We start from the raw sequence: 20,391 nt of genomic DNA, 5'->3' as shown, positions 1-20,391 counted from the left end.
ATGATATCATAAAAATTCTAGACTTTTTAAGCACACGTGCTAAACTGTTCGCTTTAAATGCTTATATCTCCTGTATGCGAATGTTGATTCATACTAGGGCTGTCAAAAGATTAATCGTGATTAATCACATCTAAAATAAAAGTTTGTGTTTACATAACATATGTGTGTGTAATGTGTATAATTATTATGTATATATAAATACACACACATTCATGTGTATATTTAAGAAATATTTGCATTTATATACTGTATAAACATTTATATAATTTATATTATATAGAAATATAAATATTTTATATATAAATATAACCAATTTTTCTTAAATATATACATGACTGTGTGTGTTTTTATATATAAATATTAATTATACACACTACACACACATATGTTATGTAAACACAAACTTTTATTTTAGATGTGATTAATCACGATTAATCTTTTGACAGCCCTAATTCATACCAAAATGCTTTTTTGCATAGTTGTGTTTGACACATGAAAACGTCTCGGGTTACGTATGTAATCTGGAATGAGACGCTGCGTCTCCCATGCCATACTTCCTGTGTCCCTGTAATGCCGTCTTTGGCAATATTTCAGATAGCAATTTACTTCCTAGCTCCCGCGTCACCCTGTCTTTGTCGTTAAGCCTCACCATTGGTTGAATTTGATATACACATTCAGACACACTTACCCCTCGAAAGGGAACTGTAACAATGTATCTTAAAAGTTAACACGATGTAACCTTGCTCTCACTTGAAATGTGTCCCCACATTTAGTCCTGAATTTGAGGGTATTGGACCTGGAAAGTCCTTGAAAGGTCCTTGAATTTAAGGTTAACTAAGGTGTGGGAACCCTGATTGTTATCGTCAGATATCAGTTTGAAGAATAGGGTATCGGTGGAAATTTTAATGTTGTTGTATCTCTAATAATTACGACAAAATATTGGCAATTTTGCAAATGTAAACTTTTATGTTTTGTAAAATCAATATTTAAAAAATAATTTATAATACTCTGATAATCAATAAGAATGGGCTAAAAATCCCCTATTATTATTATTATTATTATTATTATTATTATTATTATTATTATTATTATTATTATTATTTGTGTTTGGGTACATAGTTACAAAAATAGCTGTGTAATCTTGAGCTTCATAGAAGATTAAGGCAAGCTAAAGATTATTGTAATATTGAAAAGGCAAGAAAATGTCGGTGCGCAAATAAAAGTGAAAACCTCTGACATGAATCATTTACAAAAGAACCTTTCTAAACCACAGATGTGATTGTCCTATTACACGCATAAATGCATGACAGACCCTTTACAGTGTATTTAAAGCTGACTGATATTGACTGTGTGTTTAATCTTTAACTATACCAGCTATATCATGTATTCATTGTATCTAGGGGATAAGGTTTGCTATTTGATTCCTGTAAGGAACACGACACCGAATTGTTTACTTTGGCATGCGAAGCAGTATCACAGTCTGATAAACCGAACATTGGCAAGGTCATAGGAAACACTCAGCAGAGAATTTAAGATCACTTTGGTCCTAGAAAAAAAGGAAATACTTCATTTCCTATTGCTGCCTCATCCTACCATTTCCCTGAAAGGAAACGGCAGCCATTTAAGTGCCCCAAAATTTCTGGCTCTCCTCACTCTGTCATGTTCTGTTTTTGGTGGACTGTAATGATGCAGGAAGACATGTCATTTTATTCTGAGCAATGCAGGATATGCTATTAATTTAAATTTAAATAAAGTTTTCATTGCAATATATTTAAACCTCCTTTATTCTTTACCAACAGAGTGTTTGACATCTAACAGTGACAGTGAAAGCAGCTCTAGTAAGTGGCTTTTAACATCCATTAGCTTTTGCTTCTTGACTTTAACCACATGCATATCATAGGCATCGCTTAACTGTCTGCATTAAATGCATTCAGGTTTTTTTATCAGTTATAAGCAGTAATCTTTATTCTTTAAAGTGCAAAGAGTTTTATATATATCAGATCAGATTGTTCTGAATGTTGATAAATTGATTTTTTCATATGAATAATTTTGTCATTTCTCACGATGCAGAGGGTCAGGAAGACACAATTCTGTCATATGAGCCAGTAATCCGACAGGAGAGTAAGTATTTATACAAACTGATATGAGAAATACTTGTAGCATCTTATAATTTTCCTGATTTTAAATTGAACTTTAAGGACATATCATGAAAATGTTCCATGTTTAAGTGTTATAATTGGGTCCCCAGTGCTTTTATAAACATAGAAAATGTGAAAAAGATCAACCCAGTAACTTAGTTTTGGTAAACCATTCTCTGCAAGCATGTTAAAAAATTGGTCATTGAAATTTGGCTCCACTTGTGATGTCAGAAGGGGATAATACCGCCTCTTAATCTGCACTATCCAACCATGGCACTGCCATTTAGTACAGCGATCAGCTCATTTGCATTTAAAAGGACACACCCAAAAATAGCACAGATGCTTAAACATCTTTATTTAACAAAGACCTAGTCCTGGCTTTAGCTAAGCCTTGTCTGTGAAACCATTATAAAACTATTAAAGGAATGGTCTGTACACAGAATCAACACACATAATTCTCAGGACTGATTTTTGATTTGCTGTCGTTTCAGTTCATTACACAAGGCCTGTGATTATCTTGGGTCCGATGAAAGACCGAGTAAATGATGACTTGATCTCAGAGTTTCCCCATAAGTTTGGATCCTGCGTTCCACGTGAGTCTTAAAACGTCCAACAAATGTGCCACTTTGGCTCATGGTCAGATAATAAAACTGCTTTTTCTTTACTGAGCACATGAAACGATGATTGCATCTTAATGTTTGGCAATACATCTTAAAAATAATAAAGTAATGGACATTATTTCTCAGATACAACCCGTCCTCGGCGAGAGAATGAGATGGATGGGCAGGACTACCATTTTGTGGCTTCGAGAGAGCAAATGGAGAAGGACATTCAGGACAATAAATTTATCGAGGCCGGCCAGTTTAATGAGAATCTGTATGGGACGAGTATCCTATCTGTTCGGGCAGTGGCTGAAAGGGTCAGTGTTCGCTCATAATCTACAGTATGATGTGTAAATAAATACAATGAAGGATATTTTCCATATGTTAATTAATGTGTGCGGTTAAAGTGTGACAAGAGATGGATCTTTTTGTGTAGGGGAAACATTGTATCCTGGACGTGTCAGGGAATGCCATTAAGCGACTGCAGCAAGCACAGCTCTATCCGATCGCCATTTTCATCAAGCCAAAATCTGTGGAGGCCCTTATGTAAGTTCACACTTTACAGACTTGATCGTTTGAATATTAGCACGAAACACAGCCATGCTGATATTGGGTATGTTGTGTTATATTGTTTTAAAGGGATTGTTACAAACCTTTATACATTTCTTCGTTCTGATGAACATGAAGGAAGATTATTTGAGGAATGTTTGTAATCAAACTGATCATGGGCCCCATTCACTTCCATAGTAGAAAAAAATAATACAATGTAAGTGAATGGGGCTCATAAACAGTTTTTTTTTTTTTTTTTTTGGTGAAGTAAATTATGACAGATTTTACATTTTTGGGTGGACTATATCTTTAACCGGATAGTTCGGCCAAAAATGATATGAAACCCATGATTTACTCACCCCCAAGCTGTCCGAGTTGCATATGTCCATCATTTTTCAGACAAACACATTTTCGGATATTTTAGAAAATGTTTTAGATCTTTCAGTTGATTAAATGTAATGTTACGGGGTCCACCCATAGTCCACGACCTTCAAGTCCAAAAAAAGTGCATCCATCCTTCACAAAATAAATCCAAACGGCTCCAGGATGATAAACAAAGGTCTTCTGAGTGTAATCCACGCGATGTTGTTGTAGAAATATCCATATTTGAAACTTTATAAACGTAAATAAATACCTTCCGGTAGCGCCGACATCTTGACTCCGCTGTATTCAGGAGAGAGAATTAGCGTAGTGTACGCACTTTTCTTAGTGACGTATGACAAATTCGGAGGGCGGGGGCACAGAGCAGCAGCAGAGAAACATCCGTACGCTGCGTAAGCTCTCATCCTGAATGCGGACGCGACTAAGATGTCGGCGCTACCGGAAGGTATTTATTTTCGTTAATAAAGTTTTAAATATGGATATTTCTACAACAACACCGCACGGATTACCCTCAGAAGACCTTTGTTTATCATCCTGGAGCCGTTTGGATTTTTTTTTGTGAAGGATGGACGCATTTTTTTTTGACTTGAAGGTCGTGGACTATGGGTGGACCCCGTAACATTACATTTAATCAACTGAAAGATCTAAAACATTTTCTAAAATATCCGAAAATGTGATTGTCTGAAAAACGATGGACATATGCAACTCGGACAACTTGGGGGTGAGTAAATCATGGGTTTAATATCATTTTTGGCCGAACTATCCCTTTAAGACACATTTATCCTGGTTAATTTAAGCTTTCTTCAGCACTTTAGTCAATAAATGACTAAACAATCAAATAAATGTCCCTTCATACTGATATATAATATATAATTGATTGTGTTATGTGTTTAACAGGGAATTAAATAAGAGACAGACGTATGAGCAAGCCAGTAAAGTCTTTGATAAGGCATTGAAGCTTGAACAAGAGTTTGGGGAGTTTTTCACAGGTAACTTTATATTCACCATTTCCTGTCTTGAGTGCCTTCCTATTGTGTAAAATGAATAGAAATGTGAAGCATTAATGATTTCCCTAAACTGTTATAGTTAATATTATAATCCAGCCCCATTGCTATTGTTTAGCAGCACCGAGCTGTACTGTATAGCACGTAACTACCTGTTTTTGCTCTCTTTCTCTATCTCTCTACAGCCATAGTCCAGGGTGACTCACTAGATGAGATCTATAATAAAATCAAGCTGATCATAGAGGAGCAGTCAGGCCCTTACATCTGGATCCCGTCGGCAGAAAAGCTCTGAACTCGCCTCCGCCCGACCCTGCACCCAATCCCACCCGACACCTTTCCATTCCTCTCACTGATCAAGTTTTAGTGTCATCGTTACGTTACCTTCAAATGAAAACGTCTTCTCACCATTACTGTGACTGTGCACACCCCTGCATGAGTTTCTCAGCAATTCCATTCAAGATGGGAAATGCCACTCCTCTAAGAAATTTTTTTGTCATGTAAAACAAAAAAGGGACGCCGCTTGTGAGTTTTGGACAGACTTGCTCAAAATGAGAAGCGAGCGCACCTTTTCGGACGGACCTTTGGAAATGGTGATTCGTCATCGAAGTGGAAACCTTGTATGAGTTCATTCAGATTCATTGTAAAAGACATTCAAGGATGCTGAGCAAAGGTTTTCCACAAGGACCACATACAGATCAAGCCTGCTGATGGAGAGAAACTTAAAAACTGCTGATAACCGTCAGTAATCGCAAACCGCTTGCTGGCTGCCCGTCGGTTTATACGGTGACGTCGTTGGAGGCAGAACAAAATGGAAATGGGTCTATATTGCGTTTATATTACTGAAATCACATGGAAAATAAAAATCCTACGGAGAGATTTTACTACGAATACGGTACACATTTTCACTAGAGTTGTCTACTTGGAGGGCTGTTAGATTTCATTAACCTGTCTTACCTGGGTTTTTGTGTTTCTTCTTTCTTGTGTTTTTAGCTGCTCTGTATTAAAGATGATGGGGGTAGAGAGGTGTAAATGGGCTCTCTGCAGAACACCAAACTGCCTTATGATTAATAAACAATATTTAACTTAAACCAGTACTGCGCCGGAGACTATTTTGTTTTTTTATCAATTATCCTATTGGAGGCCTAACTTGTGAGTGCAATAGACATAAGTGTCTTACCTCTTTCAATTGTCTTTTAAGTGACCAATTTTTGGCGGCCAAAGCCGCCGCCTATCCCCCCATTGGAGTTGTTAAAAAGCAGACAGCCCACTTGCACTTCCTCTGCCCTTCATGACTAGATTATACACCGAACGGTAACATGGTACTGTCCTGTTAGCTGCAACGGAGGGCAGCCTTAAAACGGGTAGAATCACGACTTTATTGTATTTGGATGACTTTAGTGGAGCCTAAAATTTCCCCAGAACTCAAAGATGGTTTGATTAAAACAGTTCTTTGTAACGACAGCTTTTTTCTTAGTTAGTTTCCGGGCTGATGTTTACTCCACTGTGTTGAGCCTTGTGCCGGGTCAAGCTTGGCAAGCTCAGGAATCTTACGGATGATGTTTTTTAATGACAAGGGCAGCAATCATATTGTGAAGTAGAGTGATAGAATATGAACTCAACGGGATGGTTTCATCTTCTCTGAGCACCCAGACATGCTGATATATTATACTTGTGTATTCTAAATATTTAGTCCTTTTTTTATTTGAAATACTTTGTGAGCACTACATCCGCGGTGGCCCTTATGTACATTGGGTCGAGTTGGGAGAGAACAAAGCGCCCTGCTGAGGATCTGGACGCAACAAAGACGGTGCTTGTGTGGATACAGTAGTACAGTACTTCCTTTGATCCCTCCATTTGAAAAGTCTGGATTTCAGCGAAAGTAAATGGGCCCACCCTCTTCCCCGTCAAGCTCCTGTACCTGCAGGTATTTTTTCTAAGCAGGTGTGCTCACCTGCCGAGCATCTCAGCTGTCATACCCGTGTCAAAACCAGAGTTCAGGGAATAATCGAAGGGAACAGAGCCATTTATAAACTGCTTACAGACTGTTTTAATGGGTATGATAGCTGTAAAGTGTAAATATCCCCCCCTCCCTCACTTGTGCTTCATGCATGTGTGATACAACTGGGACAGACATGTTTTATAAATCACAAATGTCAGGTAAGTAAACTTTGAGATTAATTTCCATACAAATGTGCTGTACCGTTGGTATTTCTCTATAGAAAAAATCTCTTCAGCTGCCTATCGGAACATTTTTTTAGCAAGTCGGGGAATCAGCTTCCCTACAATACGGCCTGTCTACTTGTGTGATATCTTGTGGAACTTGTCTGAGTGTATAGATGAAAACAAATGTAAAAATATATAAATATATATATATATATAAATATATATAAAAAGACATGCAGACAGCAACCCGTAGAGTGATATTAAAGTCAACCAGGAGCATAAATTATTTAGTGTAGATTAAATGGTGAAAAGCGAGAGATCAGCTGACTGACACCACCGATACCTGTCGGTTGTGTCTGTAAAGCCCAAAGAATTTTAATTCATTGTATTATATTTCTACTGAAGTGAATGGCAGCAGCTCTGTGTGTATTAATGAGGGTCTCTGCTCCAGAGGTGCAGCCGGTGTGAAACGGGGAGGGAAGGGGTGTGGTTTGTCTTTTTTGAGTGATTTTATGAGTTTTTGATGTGATGATGGCACACCTGTGCAGTACGTGCTTGCAAATATGAGCCCTTTGATTGTACAGTAGTGTCCTCCCCATGATTACAGGTGGTACACGTATCCGGACACGAGGAACATTTTATATCCTGGTCGGGAGGGAACACAGTCCTTACGATTTTTTGTTTTGTTTTTGATTTTTTTGGACTGGACAAGAGTTTATTTGTTTGGAAATAAACGATGTGACTCTGTTATGATTTCAATGCATGCATTTTTATTAGTTTTGCACTGCAGACTATTCAACTCAAGACAGGGGATACTATTAAAGTTAATGTAACAGTCTGCATCTTAAAAAAAAGATGTATTCGACAGCTCTCAGCTTGCCATAAACACGAACAGAAATTCACACTACATATTAAACCCGTGCCATTAAACCTGAGATCTCCATCTGCGCTAAAACCTCCATCATTCCTCAATAATGACATTCTTCTTTGCTTTATCCAGCCTGTCCAACACCTCGCTGTACAGACCCACCATCTGGGAGACACATTCACATGTATTATATTCACACCTCGCACCATCATCAAGTGAAAAATACAAGTGTTTTATATTATCTGGACCTCTGGACATTATGAATTAATTACTCCCAAATAATAGTTACTATATAGCAAACTTCTCCATGTTGGTAACTTTACCTACCAAACGCACCTTTAACCAGCACACCATTACTAATTATACCTCCAACTGATAATGTGAAAGAAAACAGCATGCACACCTGACTAAGTCCAACGGGAGTATAAAACATGAAAATGAAATCCATCGCCTATGGTGGATTATTTACGCAGCTGCAGTCTACATATCCCACATCCCGCTGCGATACCTGAGTCTGATAGCTCTCCTGCAGGAAACCCAGGTGTTGTAGGAAGCTCATCCCCAGCCCACACCACCTTTCAGCCTCAGGGTACTGGGCCAGACTGTAGAGCAAGATTCCTGTGTTCCACGCTCGGGTCAGCAGCCACAGGATCTCCAGCTCTGGAAAATCTTTGGGCTGTTTAAGAGAAGAACAGAAATGTTATATAATCGCTACATGATAAAATGTGGCCATCCTTGTGAAAAACTAGCTGAAATAGTTCTGTTGGTTTATATTTAATGAGTACGGCCACATCAAAGATTGAACTCAATTTATTAAAATCAAACTAAACTTATAGGGATGCTTTTCTGGACAGGGCTTATCCTAAAGTGCTTGTTTGAGCTGCTATAATATAAAACACCTTGCGCAGACATATCTCAACATATATCAGTGCCATTGTTTTGTCTCAATATGCACATCAGTTTTGTTTTTTGTAAGGTTTGTTTTAAAAACTACTCAATTGTCCTAATATAACTAAGGCCTAATCCTGGATTAATCTAAACACTGTCCTGGAAACTGCCCCATAATTACATTATGAGACTTTAGCCTGGATTTCACAGACAGGGTTACATGTATTTAATTCAGTTTTTATTTAAAGGCGGGGTGCATGATCTCTGAAAGCCAATAGGTGTGTTCGACATCGACTGTGGCTGGATGTAACCGATCGGCGAGATTAGCCGCGGGGAGGAGCTGAAAACGGAGACGCTGTGGTTCCCGTTGTTTGCTGCATTTATGTCAGGCGTGGCTGATCACGTGGCGTTTGCTTGCTTTATCACAGTAAACATGATTTGTTAAATGTAAACAACATAAAAAGTGAATTATACTGTTTTAAATGTCCGTGTATTAGCGTGAAGAGGCTTACTGTGCATTGAGACCGCCACCGGCGAGAGCGTCAATAAAAGCTCTGGCTGCCCTGACAATGACGCTAAAGAAAAGTTGTAGTGGACGCTCTGACGCTCGAATGCATTCTCTGAACTCCTCTCAGGCGGAGGTTTCCGCCTCCCGATTGGTTGCCGGTGAACATTTCCGCCTTCCGATTGGTTGCCGCCGAACTGCGTCATATCTCATTACCCTAATGTTGAGCTGATTTCAATTCTCCTCGACGCTCACGCTGTACATGGCGCGCCGCACCGCTGCTCGCCGGAGCTCCCCGCCGGCTTTCATTGAAAATGAATGACTTCCGGACACTTTGACGCTCTCGCCGGTGGCGGTCTGAATGCACAGTTACATCATCTGTTTTTACAGGAATAAAGTTTAACCTAAGCATATTATTTAAATACCAATGCGACTGATCACGAATCGCTCTTGCGGTTCTTTAAAACCATATGACACAGTCACGTGCCTGCAGCGCCAGCGAACAAAATTACTAACCGGCATGCACTGCTTTAAGTCAGCCGCCGATCGGTCTGCGCAGCGCCGCGTGAAGTCGAACACACCTAATGTTGACATTTGAAATCTCCAAAACAAACACACCCCTACCCCAATATAATCTGGACCTTCTTTTGATAAAACCACCCACACATGCACAGGAAATGATGTTGTTTAGTAGACACGCCCCTTACTGCTGATTGGCTACAAGTGTGTTTCGGTACTCGGCCCGACTCCCTTTTCCAAAGTGTTTTTCAAAAATCATGCACCCTGCCTTTAAGTAAATAATTTCATTATATTGTATATTAATGCTTATGGTAGATGCTTTTATCCAAATCGCATTCAATCTAGACTTTTGGACAGTGTTTAGATTAATCCAGGATTAGGCCTTAGTTATATTAGGAAAATTAAGTAGTTTAAAAAAATACCTTACAAAAAATACTACAGATGTGCATATTGATACAAAACAATGGCACTGATATATTTTAAAGGCACAATAAGTAGGATTTACCCCATTTAGTGGTGAAATTTTATTTTTGCATTCAAACGAACAGTGCTCTCTAGCGCCTCCCTTTTCCAAATGCTTGTTGCAACTACAGTAGCCGTTATGTAATCGCTGATCTCCTTGTCCATTTCAGCTGGTTCACGTGTGTTCTGAATGAAAACGTGTTGGTAGGCTAGTGCTTTTTATCCCTTTACGCTATTATAGTTTATCTATACGGCAAAACGACATGTTAGCCTCCTTGGACTAACCCGTTCAATGTAAGTAAAGAGAAGAAATCCTGAGGTCATTTGACACCAATGAGGACATTTTTATGAATAAAGACATTGATTTTGATTAATAAAACACTTAAAATCCTACTTACAGTCCCTTTAGGATATGTCAGTGAAAGCTGACTTCAGTTAAGAAGCTCAAACATGCATTTTACTCAATTATTAGACTTAAACCCTGTTTACTAAACTGCCCCTTTATCAGTATGTGTGTGTGTTCCCTGCAAATCGAACCCAATATCCCTTTACAATTTCAACAAAAAGCTCTACCAACTGAGCCTCAGCATCATTTATATCACAGATGATGTCATACATGTCACGATTCCAGAATAGGCGAACACAAGTTCTTCGAAACAAGTTCAAAATAAAGCAATTTTCAAATTAGCATCCAAATTGGCAGGAAGGGGCTGGTGAATGGAGCATCTGCTGAGGCATAACTAAAAGCCTATTGACAGAGACAGGAGATTCTTTCGAAGATGGGCGATAATTGCGGGGCTGAGATGCGACGGGTCGTATGTAACGGCTGCTGAGTCACCGTGACCAACTCACTGCGGTTGTGATGATAGAAAGAGCTTCCTCATAGTAGTTCCACGCTTCTTCCAGCGCATGGGCTTCCACCTCAGACACGCCGCTCGGCAGGGTCAGCTGAATGAGGCTGTGTAAACACTTACTGGGCCATACATAGACATATATAAGGTGTGTGGGTCTCAAAAAAGTTGATGTATTTTATTACTCAAATCTAAAAACAAGGAATTGGCATTCTGTTAAGTCTGACCTGCAGCGTGCGAGGTCGGCCTGTGGTTGTTTCATGTGTAGGGACAGAGCAATCCTCAGCGCTTTCTTACACAGGACTGGAAAATGAGCTGGAGGTTCCATTGCTAGGACTGGATCACAATCACATTACACATTAATCCTGTTAATACTTAAAAGGTGCAATGTGGGACTTTTAGAAGGATCTTGTTAAGAGAAATGCAACATAATATGCATAACTATAATATCAGTGGTGTATAAAGACCTTACATAATGAACTGTATTGTTTTAATTACCTTAGAATGAGCCGTTTTTTCCTAAATACACCACGTTTTGTTACTACATTGTCTCAGACGATGATATGTTTGTCCTATGACGACTACTGTAGCTTCACTATGCATTTTGCAAGGGAAGGAAGAGCTGTGAAAAAGCCATTGGTTGCAATTCACAATCTTACCGCTAGATAGTGCTAAAAGTCCCACATTGCACCTTTAATTCCATAAACAATTGCAAACAAAACAGGTGACCGTAGCTGTGTCCCAAATCAAGGGCTGCAACCTTCTAATGATGCGACCTTAAAAGACGAGAACTCGGCCAGTCAAAGTCTGATGCTAATGCGAGTGCACACTTCAGCTTGAACATGTTCACAAACCTAACCTGCAATTGTTTCTAACAGTTTGGCCTCAACGTCTTCCAGCTCCAGAACTGATTCGAGCACAGATTCAATCTTGTGGTCATTTAATTTGGCCCGGGCTTCAAACTCATAGAGCAGCAACAATGTATCTGTTGGGTCTTTACAGGAAGTGCCTAATGAGACAGGAACATGCCAATAGAGTCTTTGTTATTCATGATAAACTGAATCGAATCATATTCATTTACTTACAACTTTAACTAAAGAGAATAAATGAAGTACAGTATGAGAGACACCTGATGCCTTGATGGTTTTCCACACTTCCTTACATATCTGTAAGTGCTCTAAAGTCTGGGTCAGCAACTCTGTCTGTATAAAACCACATTAGAGGTTACACACTGCTCCCTCTCCTGGTCAAATATGGTAACAGCACCTCTCTTAAAGGAATAGTTCACCCAAAAATGAAAATTCTGTCATCATCATTGTTCTCATCTTCATGTTGTACTAAACCTGTATGAATTTCTTTTTCTGATGAACACAAAAGAAGATATTTTGATAAATGATGGCAAGCACACAGCTGATGGTAACCATTGACTTCCATAGTAGGAAAAGCAAATATGGTAGAATTCATTGGGTACCGTCAACTGTGTGCTCAACATCATTTATAACAATACTTCCAAAAATATTTGTTTTCCTACTATGGAAGTCTAGAAAAAACATACAGTTTTAAAACAATATGAGGTTGGAAAAATGATGACAGAATTTTAGTTTTTGGGTGATCCTATAAAGTATTTTTTTTACATGCACCATTGCCATACTATGTTTGTTTGTTGTGTGTGGTATATATGTGACCCTGGGCCACAAAACCAGTCAATAGTCACACAATAGCAATAGCAAAAAAAAAAAAAATGTATGCCAAAAATCATTAGGATAATGTACAAAAATGTATTCATCATTAGTAATATGTGTTGCTTAGGATTTAATTTAAGTCGATTTTCTCAATATTTAGTTTTATTGCACCCTCAAATTTTCATATAGTAATCTTGGCGGAATATTATACCATCTTAACAAACTTACATCAAAGGAAAGCTTATTTATTCAGCTTTAAGATGATGTAAAGATGATTTCAAAACATTGACCCTTATTTTTTTAATGTAACATCCACATCAAGATGCTGTCCACCTGCTGCTCGGTGTAATCCGAGTTTCTGCAGATCTCCAGAGAGGTAGCAGCAACCATCAGAAGACAAGTTTTCTGTCCGATCAACAGATCTCTGTCAGGAACGCACAGCTGTGACAGCTGCCCAACAAGAGAGGACATCAGACAAGACAGCATATCAATGGCACATTTATAATTGTACATAAACTTGCCTGAAAAGAATGAAGAAAGAAATCTCTCATCATAGCAGGACTATGTTCACACTGCAGGGCTAAGTTCCACGCTGACACATAAGATGTGAAAGACAACATTGCAACATTAACACAATCAAATTATCAGTAGCTAAATGCACACGGAGGAGAGCGTAAGGTGTAATGCACCGATTCTCCGAAACCAGTTGGCCTTGTCTGAACGCTCATCTACTCCTTGACCAGTAATGTGTTTGATCTGTGAGGCTTTCTGCAGGGCTGTAAATAAACAGGTACAGTATAAACACAGGAATTAGAAATATCATAGTATGTAAATATACCACACGCACCTGTCTTAAGGTATGACAAGAGGACATCCATGTTGGCATGTCTGTTATAGTAAAGATCATCCATGAGGCAGTGCATGGTCTTTGCAATATCACACATGTTAGTAACCAGTGATTCACCAACCTGTTTTCCTCACTGATGTTTTTCATTTTGGAAAGAACAAGTCGTACTAGACACCTGACAAAACATGGTAAGATCAATAAAGAAGTAATGTCTCTATAGAGGAGATACTTGAAATTCTCAGCTTTGATGTGTTGATACAAGCGTATGGGCTAAAGCTTTGGGTCAAAGGACACAAAGGATGTGATGTGTGGGATGTGAACGTGTGACTGACCTCAAGGCGGTAAGGATCTGAACAACATCTTGCGAGTGTTCACACAGACTCTCAAGGGCTTTGATGGCTGTTTCCTGCTGCTCATGCTAAAGGGGAAAAAAGACTGCTTTAAAGAAAGTTCACTCAATTGTTACTTGCTGTAATGTTGCTCCAAATGTACCCATATGCTGTCATTTAACTATACCCTGTCCACCCAAAACAGATTCCCTGTGCTATAATTGCATGAAAAAGATGATCAGTGGCAAGTTATAAGTGTATGCAGGGTTCCCACTCTAAGTCACTGACTAAAAAGATGAATTTCCATGTCCAGCATGTCGTAAAACCTAGATAATGTACTGTTATGTACACCTTAAGTTTATAAAAATAAAGCTTAGATGCATGAAATAAATAAACAGTGCCAATAAAACAGCTGTTTAAATTGTAGTCAGTAGAGGATGGGACCCGGAAATGGTATTCCTTACATCACAGGTTAACAAGCGAATTACTTTTGATAAATGGAAACTAAAATTTAAAGCAACAAACAATTATACCTGATATTCCATAACTTGGTAAAAAAAAATGTTTTAAGTCTGGAAAAACATTTTAAAATTCCATGATAATCCAGAAATTCCATGACCTGTGGGAACCCTGTGTGTGCCGTGTGGTTTAATGTGACAAACCTCCAGGGCAATCTGTGCTGCTAGGCTGAGGAGGTTTGCTGCAGCATTCTCGGTCACTAGCAGTCTGTCCTCACTGCTTACTGGAGCCTCAGCCAGAGCTCCGATCTCTCTTAGAGCCACAGCAGCTTTTTAACACAAATTACATTCAGACATTAAGATCAACAAATACTGTATGATCATCAGCTATCCATAGTCCAATTTAACTTTAGTATGAAGTGTTTATATTAGTACTGCATTAAGTAGTATTGCATACAGTATTGCATTTACATTTATATAGTTCTCATTTTTTATCCGCTTAAAAAAATTGCCACATTTTATTTTGTGCCACCATACTTACTATTGTAACTACTCATGTAACAGTATTTAAATGGGTAAAACATGGACGTGTTTGGTGGCTTCTAAATTCATCCCTGTTTGAAACCTTTGGAATGAATGGGGCTAGGCTAAATGCTAATACATTCATAACGCGCTGTACAAAGATTAAGTGCACACATTGAAAAAAGATAGGTATGTAATAATTTGTCTCTGAAGTAAGAACATAGTAAAATATTGAAAAACTGTGGTTTTCCTTTAAAAGTATATAACATAAGCATTCACAGTGATCAATAAACAAATGTAAATTCACAAACTGAAATTTCTGTCTTGGAAATCAAAATGTCAAACTCCTTTATACATTTTGATTTTCTATATGATTGTGAGCAACCTTTAAAGTGAGACACCCTGACTCTTGTGTAAATCTATGTACTGTATGTGATCTCCATTACCTCTCTCTGCATTGTTCTCCATTACAGCAATCTTGTAGATATTGAACTGCGTGAAAATGTTGGATGGATCAATCCTTGCTGCCTCTTCTACAGTCTCTTTGGCCTTCAGCAAAGATTTTATTATTGTTCTTTAGCTTTAAGTGTGTGTGTATGTGTACAATGAAATGTCTTTAATGTTTCTTTATGCGACTACCTTTTCGAATTGCTGTAGGTGCAGGAAGCAGTTGGATCGGTTTCGTTGCAGTTTAGCTAGGTTCTGATCCAACTGACCTGTTTTGTAGAAACTTAAAGAGTAGTTATACCACTGCAGAGCTTCAGAGTAGTTCTTAGCCTGTTCAAGAAGAAAACATGACAGGATTCAAACTAACATGGTCTATTAAATCAAGGTTGACTCACAGTCAAAGAATCTTCTTGCCGTTTTCTTTACATATACAGTAAACAGTCTAAGGGTACAACATTAGAAAGAGGGTACCCTAACTAGTTAGATTAGTCAAAAATTAGTTTTAAAATTATTATATTTATTAAAAGCTAATACATAGAAAAAAAATGTTAAGCTTTTAATTAATACATTAAAACATGGGTCTTTAACAGGGGGTCTGTGGTGGTATTGTGGGGGTCCTCCAAGTATTGCTTGAATTCAAAATATTTTTGGGAAAAATTTTATTAGACACCAAACAAAAATGCATTAATAGGCTCAAAATAGAAATAATATAAAACTTAAAGGGACACTCCACTTTTTTTAAAAATAAGCTCATTTTCCAGCTCCACTAGAGTTAAACACTAAATTTTTACCGTTTTGGAATCCATGATATATTACGCAGCTCCCAAAAATAGTCCCGTTGGTAACTTTCAATAGCAGGGGACTATTTTTGGGCACTTCGTAATATCATTGTGCCTTCTGCAGCCATTTTACAGCAGCAAAGTCCTTGATTATTACGCTAGAATAAGAGTATAGTTCCTAGCCATATCTGCCTAGAAAATAACAACTTTAAATTTTCCATCAGCCTAAGTACACGATGTGACTACAGAAGAGTCAAGTTTAAAATAGGAAAAATACAATTTTTCATTTTTGAGGGCAATGCTAATGGTCTAATTAGATTCAATGGATTATGCTAAGCTATGCTAAAAGTGGTAACGCCAGACCCGGAGATCAGCTAAATGTATTCCAAAAAGGTAAAAATCTAATGTTTAACTCTAGGGGAGCTGGAAAATGAGCATATTTTCAAAGAAATTGGAGTGTCACTTTAAATGTTCCCCTGTTAAAATCTACTCTATACATTTAAAATGTTAAGTAGTATGTTAACAGTATGTACCAGTGTATACAACAAATGCTATTTTAATATCTTTGTAACATAGCCATTATAACAAAGTATGTAAATCCATTTAAAAAAAAATATTAAAATATGCAATACCTCAAAGTTTTTGGATGCTTTGTCCCACAGTAGCTGGTGAAGAGATGAGACAGTCTGTGGTGATAGTTGTTTTCCCGTGTAATGTCCTAAGTAATGTTTTTAATCACATGCACAGTGTTTTTTTTTATAAAATTACAAAAACTTTTTTTGTGACAAATACTAAAAAAACACATTTTGGATATTTGACATTAGTACCTGTGATGGCATCTTCAATCTTCTGCTTTGCAAGCAGCTCTCTGCCCTTCTGCAGAAGTAGCTCTATATGCAGGAGAAGAGCAGAGCCAAGCATAGGAGACCACTCAAACTGCTGACACACCCTTTTTAGGAAGTCGAACGCCAGGGACTCCCTAAAAAAACAAGATGTTGGTCTTGTCTGGTTGTCATTACCCCAGATCTCAAAAATCAGCTTTTTGGTGCCAGTTTAAAGATGAAATCCTGACCTGTCCTCTGCCACCAGCAGTTTTACTGTGCTTAAGCAAACTTCTAGTGAAACTTCACAGTCCAGTAACTCAGACAGCCCTAAAATAAACTTGTTTATATATTAAGTAAATATGTTATGCACTATTAAACTAATTCTAATAAAATAAACAGACTAACCGGATTTTATAGCATCATCTGGGCTAATACTCTTCAATAGGATACGGATTTTAAGGTAGAGGCCTGATGGCTGCATATTCTCCTAAAGACAAATGAAATGGCCATTTTTAGAAAACCGCATGGAGTGTGGAGAATGTCAAAACTTACGGTCTGCCTTGACAAATCTGCTACCTTATTAGCCAGGCTCACAGCATGAAGAGCTTTGTCCTGATATTTCTGACAATCCCATTCCAAATATACTGTGGCAAGAAGCCTCAAGACTTTGGCCTGAAGGGATAAAATGAGATTGCAATACATACAGATCGACAGATTTTGATTTCTGTTTTGACTTGTATTTATTACTTGCATCTCTGGTCCTGGTGAGTACTTTATATTCATCTTGCCTATGTCATAACTTTGGCTGGACAACATAAAAGGTGTAATAGATTAATAATTAAGCCAAGTGAAAAAAAAAACATAAAATATTGCAAATGTTGCAAACAACAGTATTATATCAATGCTAAGTTTACATTCTTATATTCATATTTTTATATTTAATCATATTAAATGGATGCAAATGGTTTCAAAACAGTATGAAGTTGTCATCCCTACCCAAGCCAGAATGAACTTTCTTCATATTTCCCCTGACTATAAGTGTCAAGCCCAAAGTTGTAGCAGATGAGAGAGAGATATCCAGACTAAAGGTGATTTCACAAAAACAAGTTTAGTTTGATCTATTCTTTTTCCCAAATCTTTATCAAACCAAAATAAACGATATGAAATAAATTTTGCATTGAGGAACCTCTTTAGGAAGACGCAGAAGCATTTCTTTACATCGTTGCATGTAGGACACGGCTTCCTGGTGATGCCCTTGAGAAAATGCCTATTGAGGCAATAAACACATACATTTCAAAAACTTAAACATATTACCTTAAAATATTTGCAACTCTTATTGAGTGGGGGCAATGCATGGGCATATTCATGTAGAAATTTAATCTAGTGGCTTCACAGATTTTAGATTTCATTTTAGCCTTTCATAGTGAATGCATTTGCTAAGAAATTGCTGCTCACTGATTCAGCTTGATAAGACAAGACCCGTAGCAGGTCTTTCTCTATTTCTCCCTTTGGTGTGTTTATATCTTCTGCACAATCTCCATGGGAAGTTAGTTTGCTGTAAAGAGTCTCCAGGCTCTGTGAAATCACACAGAAGTAGGGATACTGTTAAACTTTTGATGTCACTGCAAGTCTTGTCATATTGCATACAGTACTACATTCCTACATACATTGACAGCAAGACTCAAAAAATAATCAGCAAATTTGGGTTGTTTACAATCAAGCCAAGTTCTTCCTGTTTTACTGGCCATCTGGGGAACAGATTTCAAAGTTAATACCGTATCAACAGCAGTTGTTAATATTAGCAAATTTCCAAACAATGCTCTAAAAATGAGACCTGCATCATGCAGATACTTGCAATGTTGTGAAATCATTATCGGTTAAAACGGTTTAGTGTAAACTGTGAACAATAATACAGTTCATTACCAGGATCTGCTTGCGAACAACATTCTCCGATGGGTTTTCGGGCCCACATGAATGCAGAAGTCTGCATGCCACATGACGCACTAAAACATGTTGGTGAAGTTTAAGAAATTTGTGGTGTATGGAAAACTGACATTGCATAAACACTATGTCTATCAAAAACAAAAAGAGACAATGACCGGACAGACCTTTGGCCTTCTGCTCCTCTGTAATAGTTGATCCAACACGTTTGGTTACAGCCCAGTTCCACAATTGTATGGCATGTTCCTCCAACTACAATAAAAGTACATGCACATAATGTGTATATTGAACTATCACGTGGTGGTACTGTGACAGCCCTGACTGAAACATTCATGGCATCCCATATTTGGGAAGCAGGAAGCCAAGAGTATCAATTTGTTGTGCTATTTTGCAATGAAAACCATGGTACCAATATACACAACCAGTGTTACTGTATAGAGAACACTGTTTGGGTTTTCTTTATCCCAAATAAAGGCTTTCTTTCAAGCTCCTCAAATAATCCCAATGTTACATTCTGAAGCACTCATCCTATGTCTTAATCCCTTTCAAAGGAGTGGGAGATTTGAAGGGATGTAGGGTGTACGGGACCCCAAAAAATGCACTTATGCGTCATCTTGCAAAGAAAATGAGGGAGGTGCCACCTTGCGCAAAGAATTATGGGAGTTGGAATCATGCGAAGTGTCAATTCAAACGGCTTTTTCCAATATGGCAGCCATGTTTTTAATCCAGAGCGCCATTCGAAGATGTCTTTTTCCATTTAGAATGCATCCTAGAATGGCCTTTGACAGCGACTGATGTTGTACAGGCAAGATATGCAACTTTCCCATTTTGCAGAACCTATCTCTGCATCCAAAATCGACTACTTCCATATTGTATGTGAAAATCAGTACATAACATGATTAGTATGTCTGCAACCACAGTATGCAAAAAAAGAGTATGTGAGAAATAACTGTATTGCCTAAGTTACTGCTTCCACTGATATCACATGGACACTTCTCTATCCCATAATGCCACAGGAGCTAAGGGGCAGACACATTTTAAAAGTGAATAAATTAAAATACCGGCAAACTATTATATGGGCATCTCTTTCTATTTAATGATATTTGTAACAAAAAATGTATTCATCGTGGTTAAATTATACTTGTTAAACACCTGAGTAAATCGTTTTCGCGGTTGTTTTGGCTACGTCATATATGTGAAAACATGGCGGACGTAATATGAACGTACGTATACAATGCATACTGATACTATGACACACAAATACTATATATAACATGCTTTATTGAATTCAGTACGCATTGCCACAGTATTTTAGGTCATCTTAGCATTACTAAAACGTCACTACTATTTCTATCATGTTGACCAACTTCATAAGTCTTAATAACTGAGAGCTTGAGTCGAGCTCAAGCAAACTAGGTAACGTTAAACTTATAGGAGTCGATAGGAGAAGAGATGTTTATTGGGGTGGGCTTTCACACCTGTGAATCTTGTATTTTTGTTGATCCCTCCAGAGATGAAATCTCTTTAAAGAGAGTCTCGATCAGATCATTGACGTCTGTAACGTTACTCAGATGTCTGTGGAGAAGTTTCTCTGACAGGCCTATAAAAGTCATCACCAGACATGAAACGCAA

At 37.9% G+C, this 20,391-nt stretch overlaps 2 protein-coding genes across 7 annotated transcripts in view; one reads left to right on the top strand and one right to left on the bottom strand.

Moving 5' to 3' along the window:
- dlg3 (discs, large homolog 3 (Drosophila)) overlaps nucleotides 1–7,596 on the top strand; it is a 102,786-nt gene extending 95,190 nt beyond the window's left edge. For all 6 annotated transcript variants that reach the window (XM_073812195.1, XM_065271921.2, XM_065271925.2 and 3 more), the window contains 7 exons: nucleotides 1,800–1,838; nucleotides 2,071–2,121; nucleotides 2,630–2,731; nucleotides 2,885–3,057; nucleotides 3,177–3,286; nucleotides 4,568–4,659; nucleotides 4,860–7,596. In XM_073812195.1, the coding sequence (XP_073668296.1) occupies nucleotides 1,800–1,838; nucleotides 2,071–2,121; nucleotides 2,630–2,731; nucleotides 2,885–3,057; nucleotides 3,177–3,286; nucleotides 4,568–4,659; nucleotides 4,860–4,966 (674 nt within the window). In that variant the 3' untranslated portion in view covers nucleotides 4,967–7,596. The remainder of the gene's footprint in view (nucleotides 1–1,799; nucleotides 1,839–2,070; nucleotides 2,122–2,629; nucleotides 2,732–2,884; nucleotides 3,058–3,176; nucleotides 3,287–4,567; nucleotides 4,660–4,859) is intronic.
- Nucleotides 7,597–7,734: 138 nt separating this feature from the next.
- Nucleotides 7,735–20,391, bottom strand: tex11 (testis expressed 11). The gene is made up of 28 exons (XM_065271928.2): nucleotides 20,238–20,391; nucleotides 18,927–19,011; nucleotides 18,742–18,821; nucleotides 18,486–18,566; nucleotides 18,274–18,393; nucleotides 18,005–18,085; nucleotides 17,815–17,900; nucleotides 17,566–17,623; nucleotides 17,395–17,490; nucleotides 17,224–17,305; nucleotides 17,067–17,145; nucleotides 16,822–16,973; nucleotides 16,627–16,712; nucleotides 15,408–15,545; nucleotides 15,215–15,317; nucleotides 14,451–14,575; nucleotides 13,792–13,877; nucleotides 13,581–13,634; nucleotides 13,460–13,500; nucleotides 13,302–13,388; nucleotides 13,134–13,204; nucleotides 12,946–13,062; nucleotides 12,060–12,132; nucleotides 11,790–11,939; nucleotides 11,158–11,266; nucleotides 10,932–11,052; nucleotides 8,214–8,381; nucleotides 7,735–7,870 (listed from the first exon to the last, which is right to left on the bottom strand). The coding sequence occupies exons 1-28, from the start codon at nucleotides 20,370–20,372 to the stop codon at nucleotides 7,799–7,801; spliced, it is 2,736 nt and encodes a 911-aa protein (XP_065128000.2). The 5' UTR covers nucleotides 20,373–20,391; the 3' UTR covers nucleotides 7,735–7,798.

The sequence above is a fragment of the Paramisgurnus dabryanus genome, chromosome 16 (assembly GCF_030506205.2).
Source record: "Paramisgurnus dabryanus chromosome 16, PD_genome_1.1, whole genome shotgun sequence".
Classification (NCBI taxonomy): Eukaryota; Metazoa; Chordata; class Actinopteri; order Cypriniformes; family Cobitidae; genus Paramisgurnus; species Paramisgurnus dabryanus.
The sequence above is the reverse complement of the archived record's forward strand: the minus strand, read 5'-3'. Positions and strand labels throughout refer to the sequence as shown.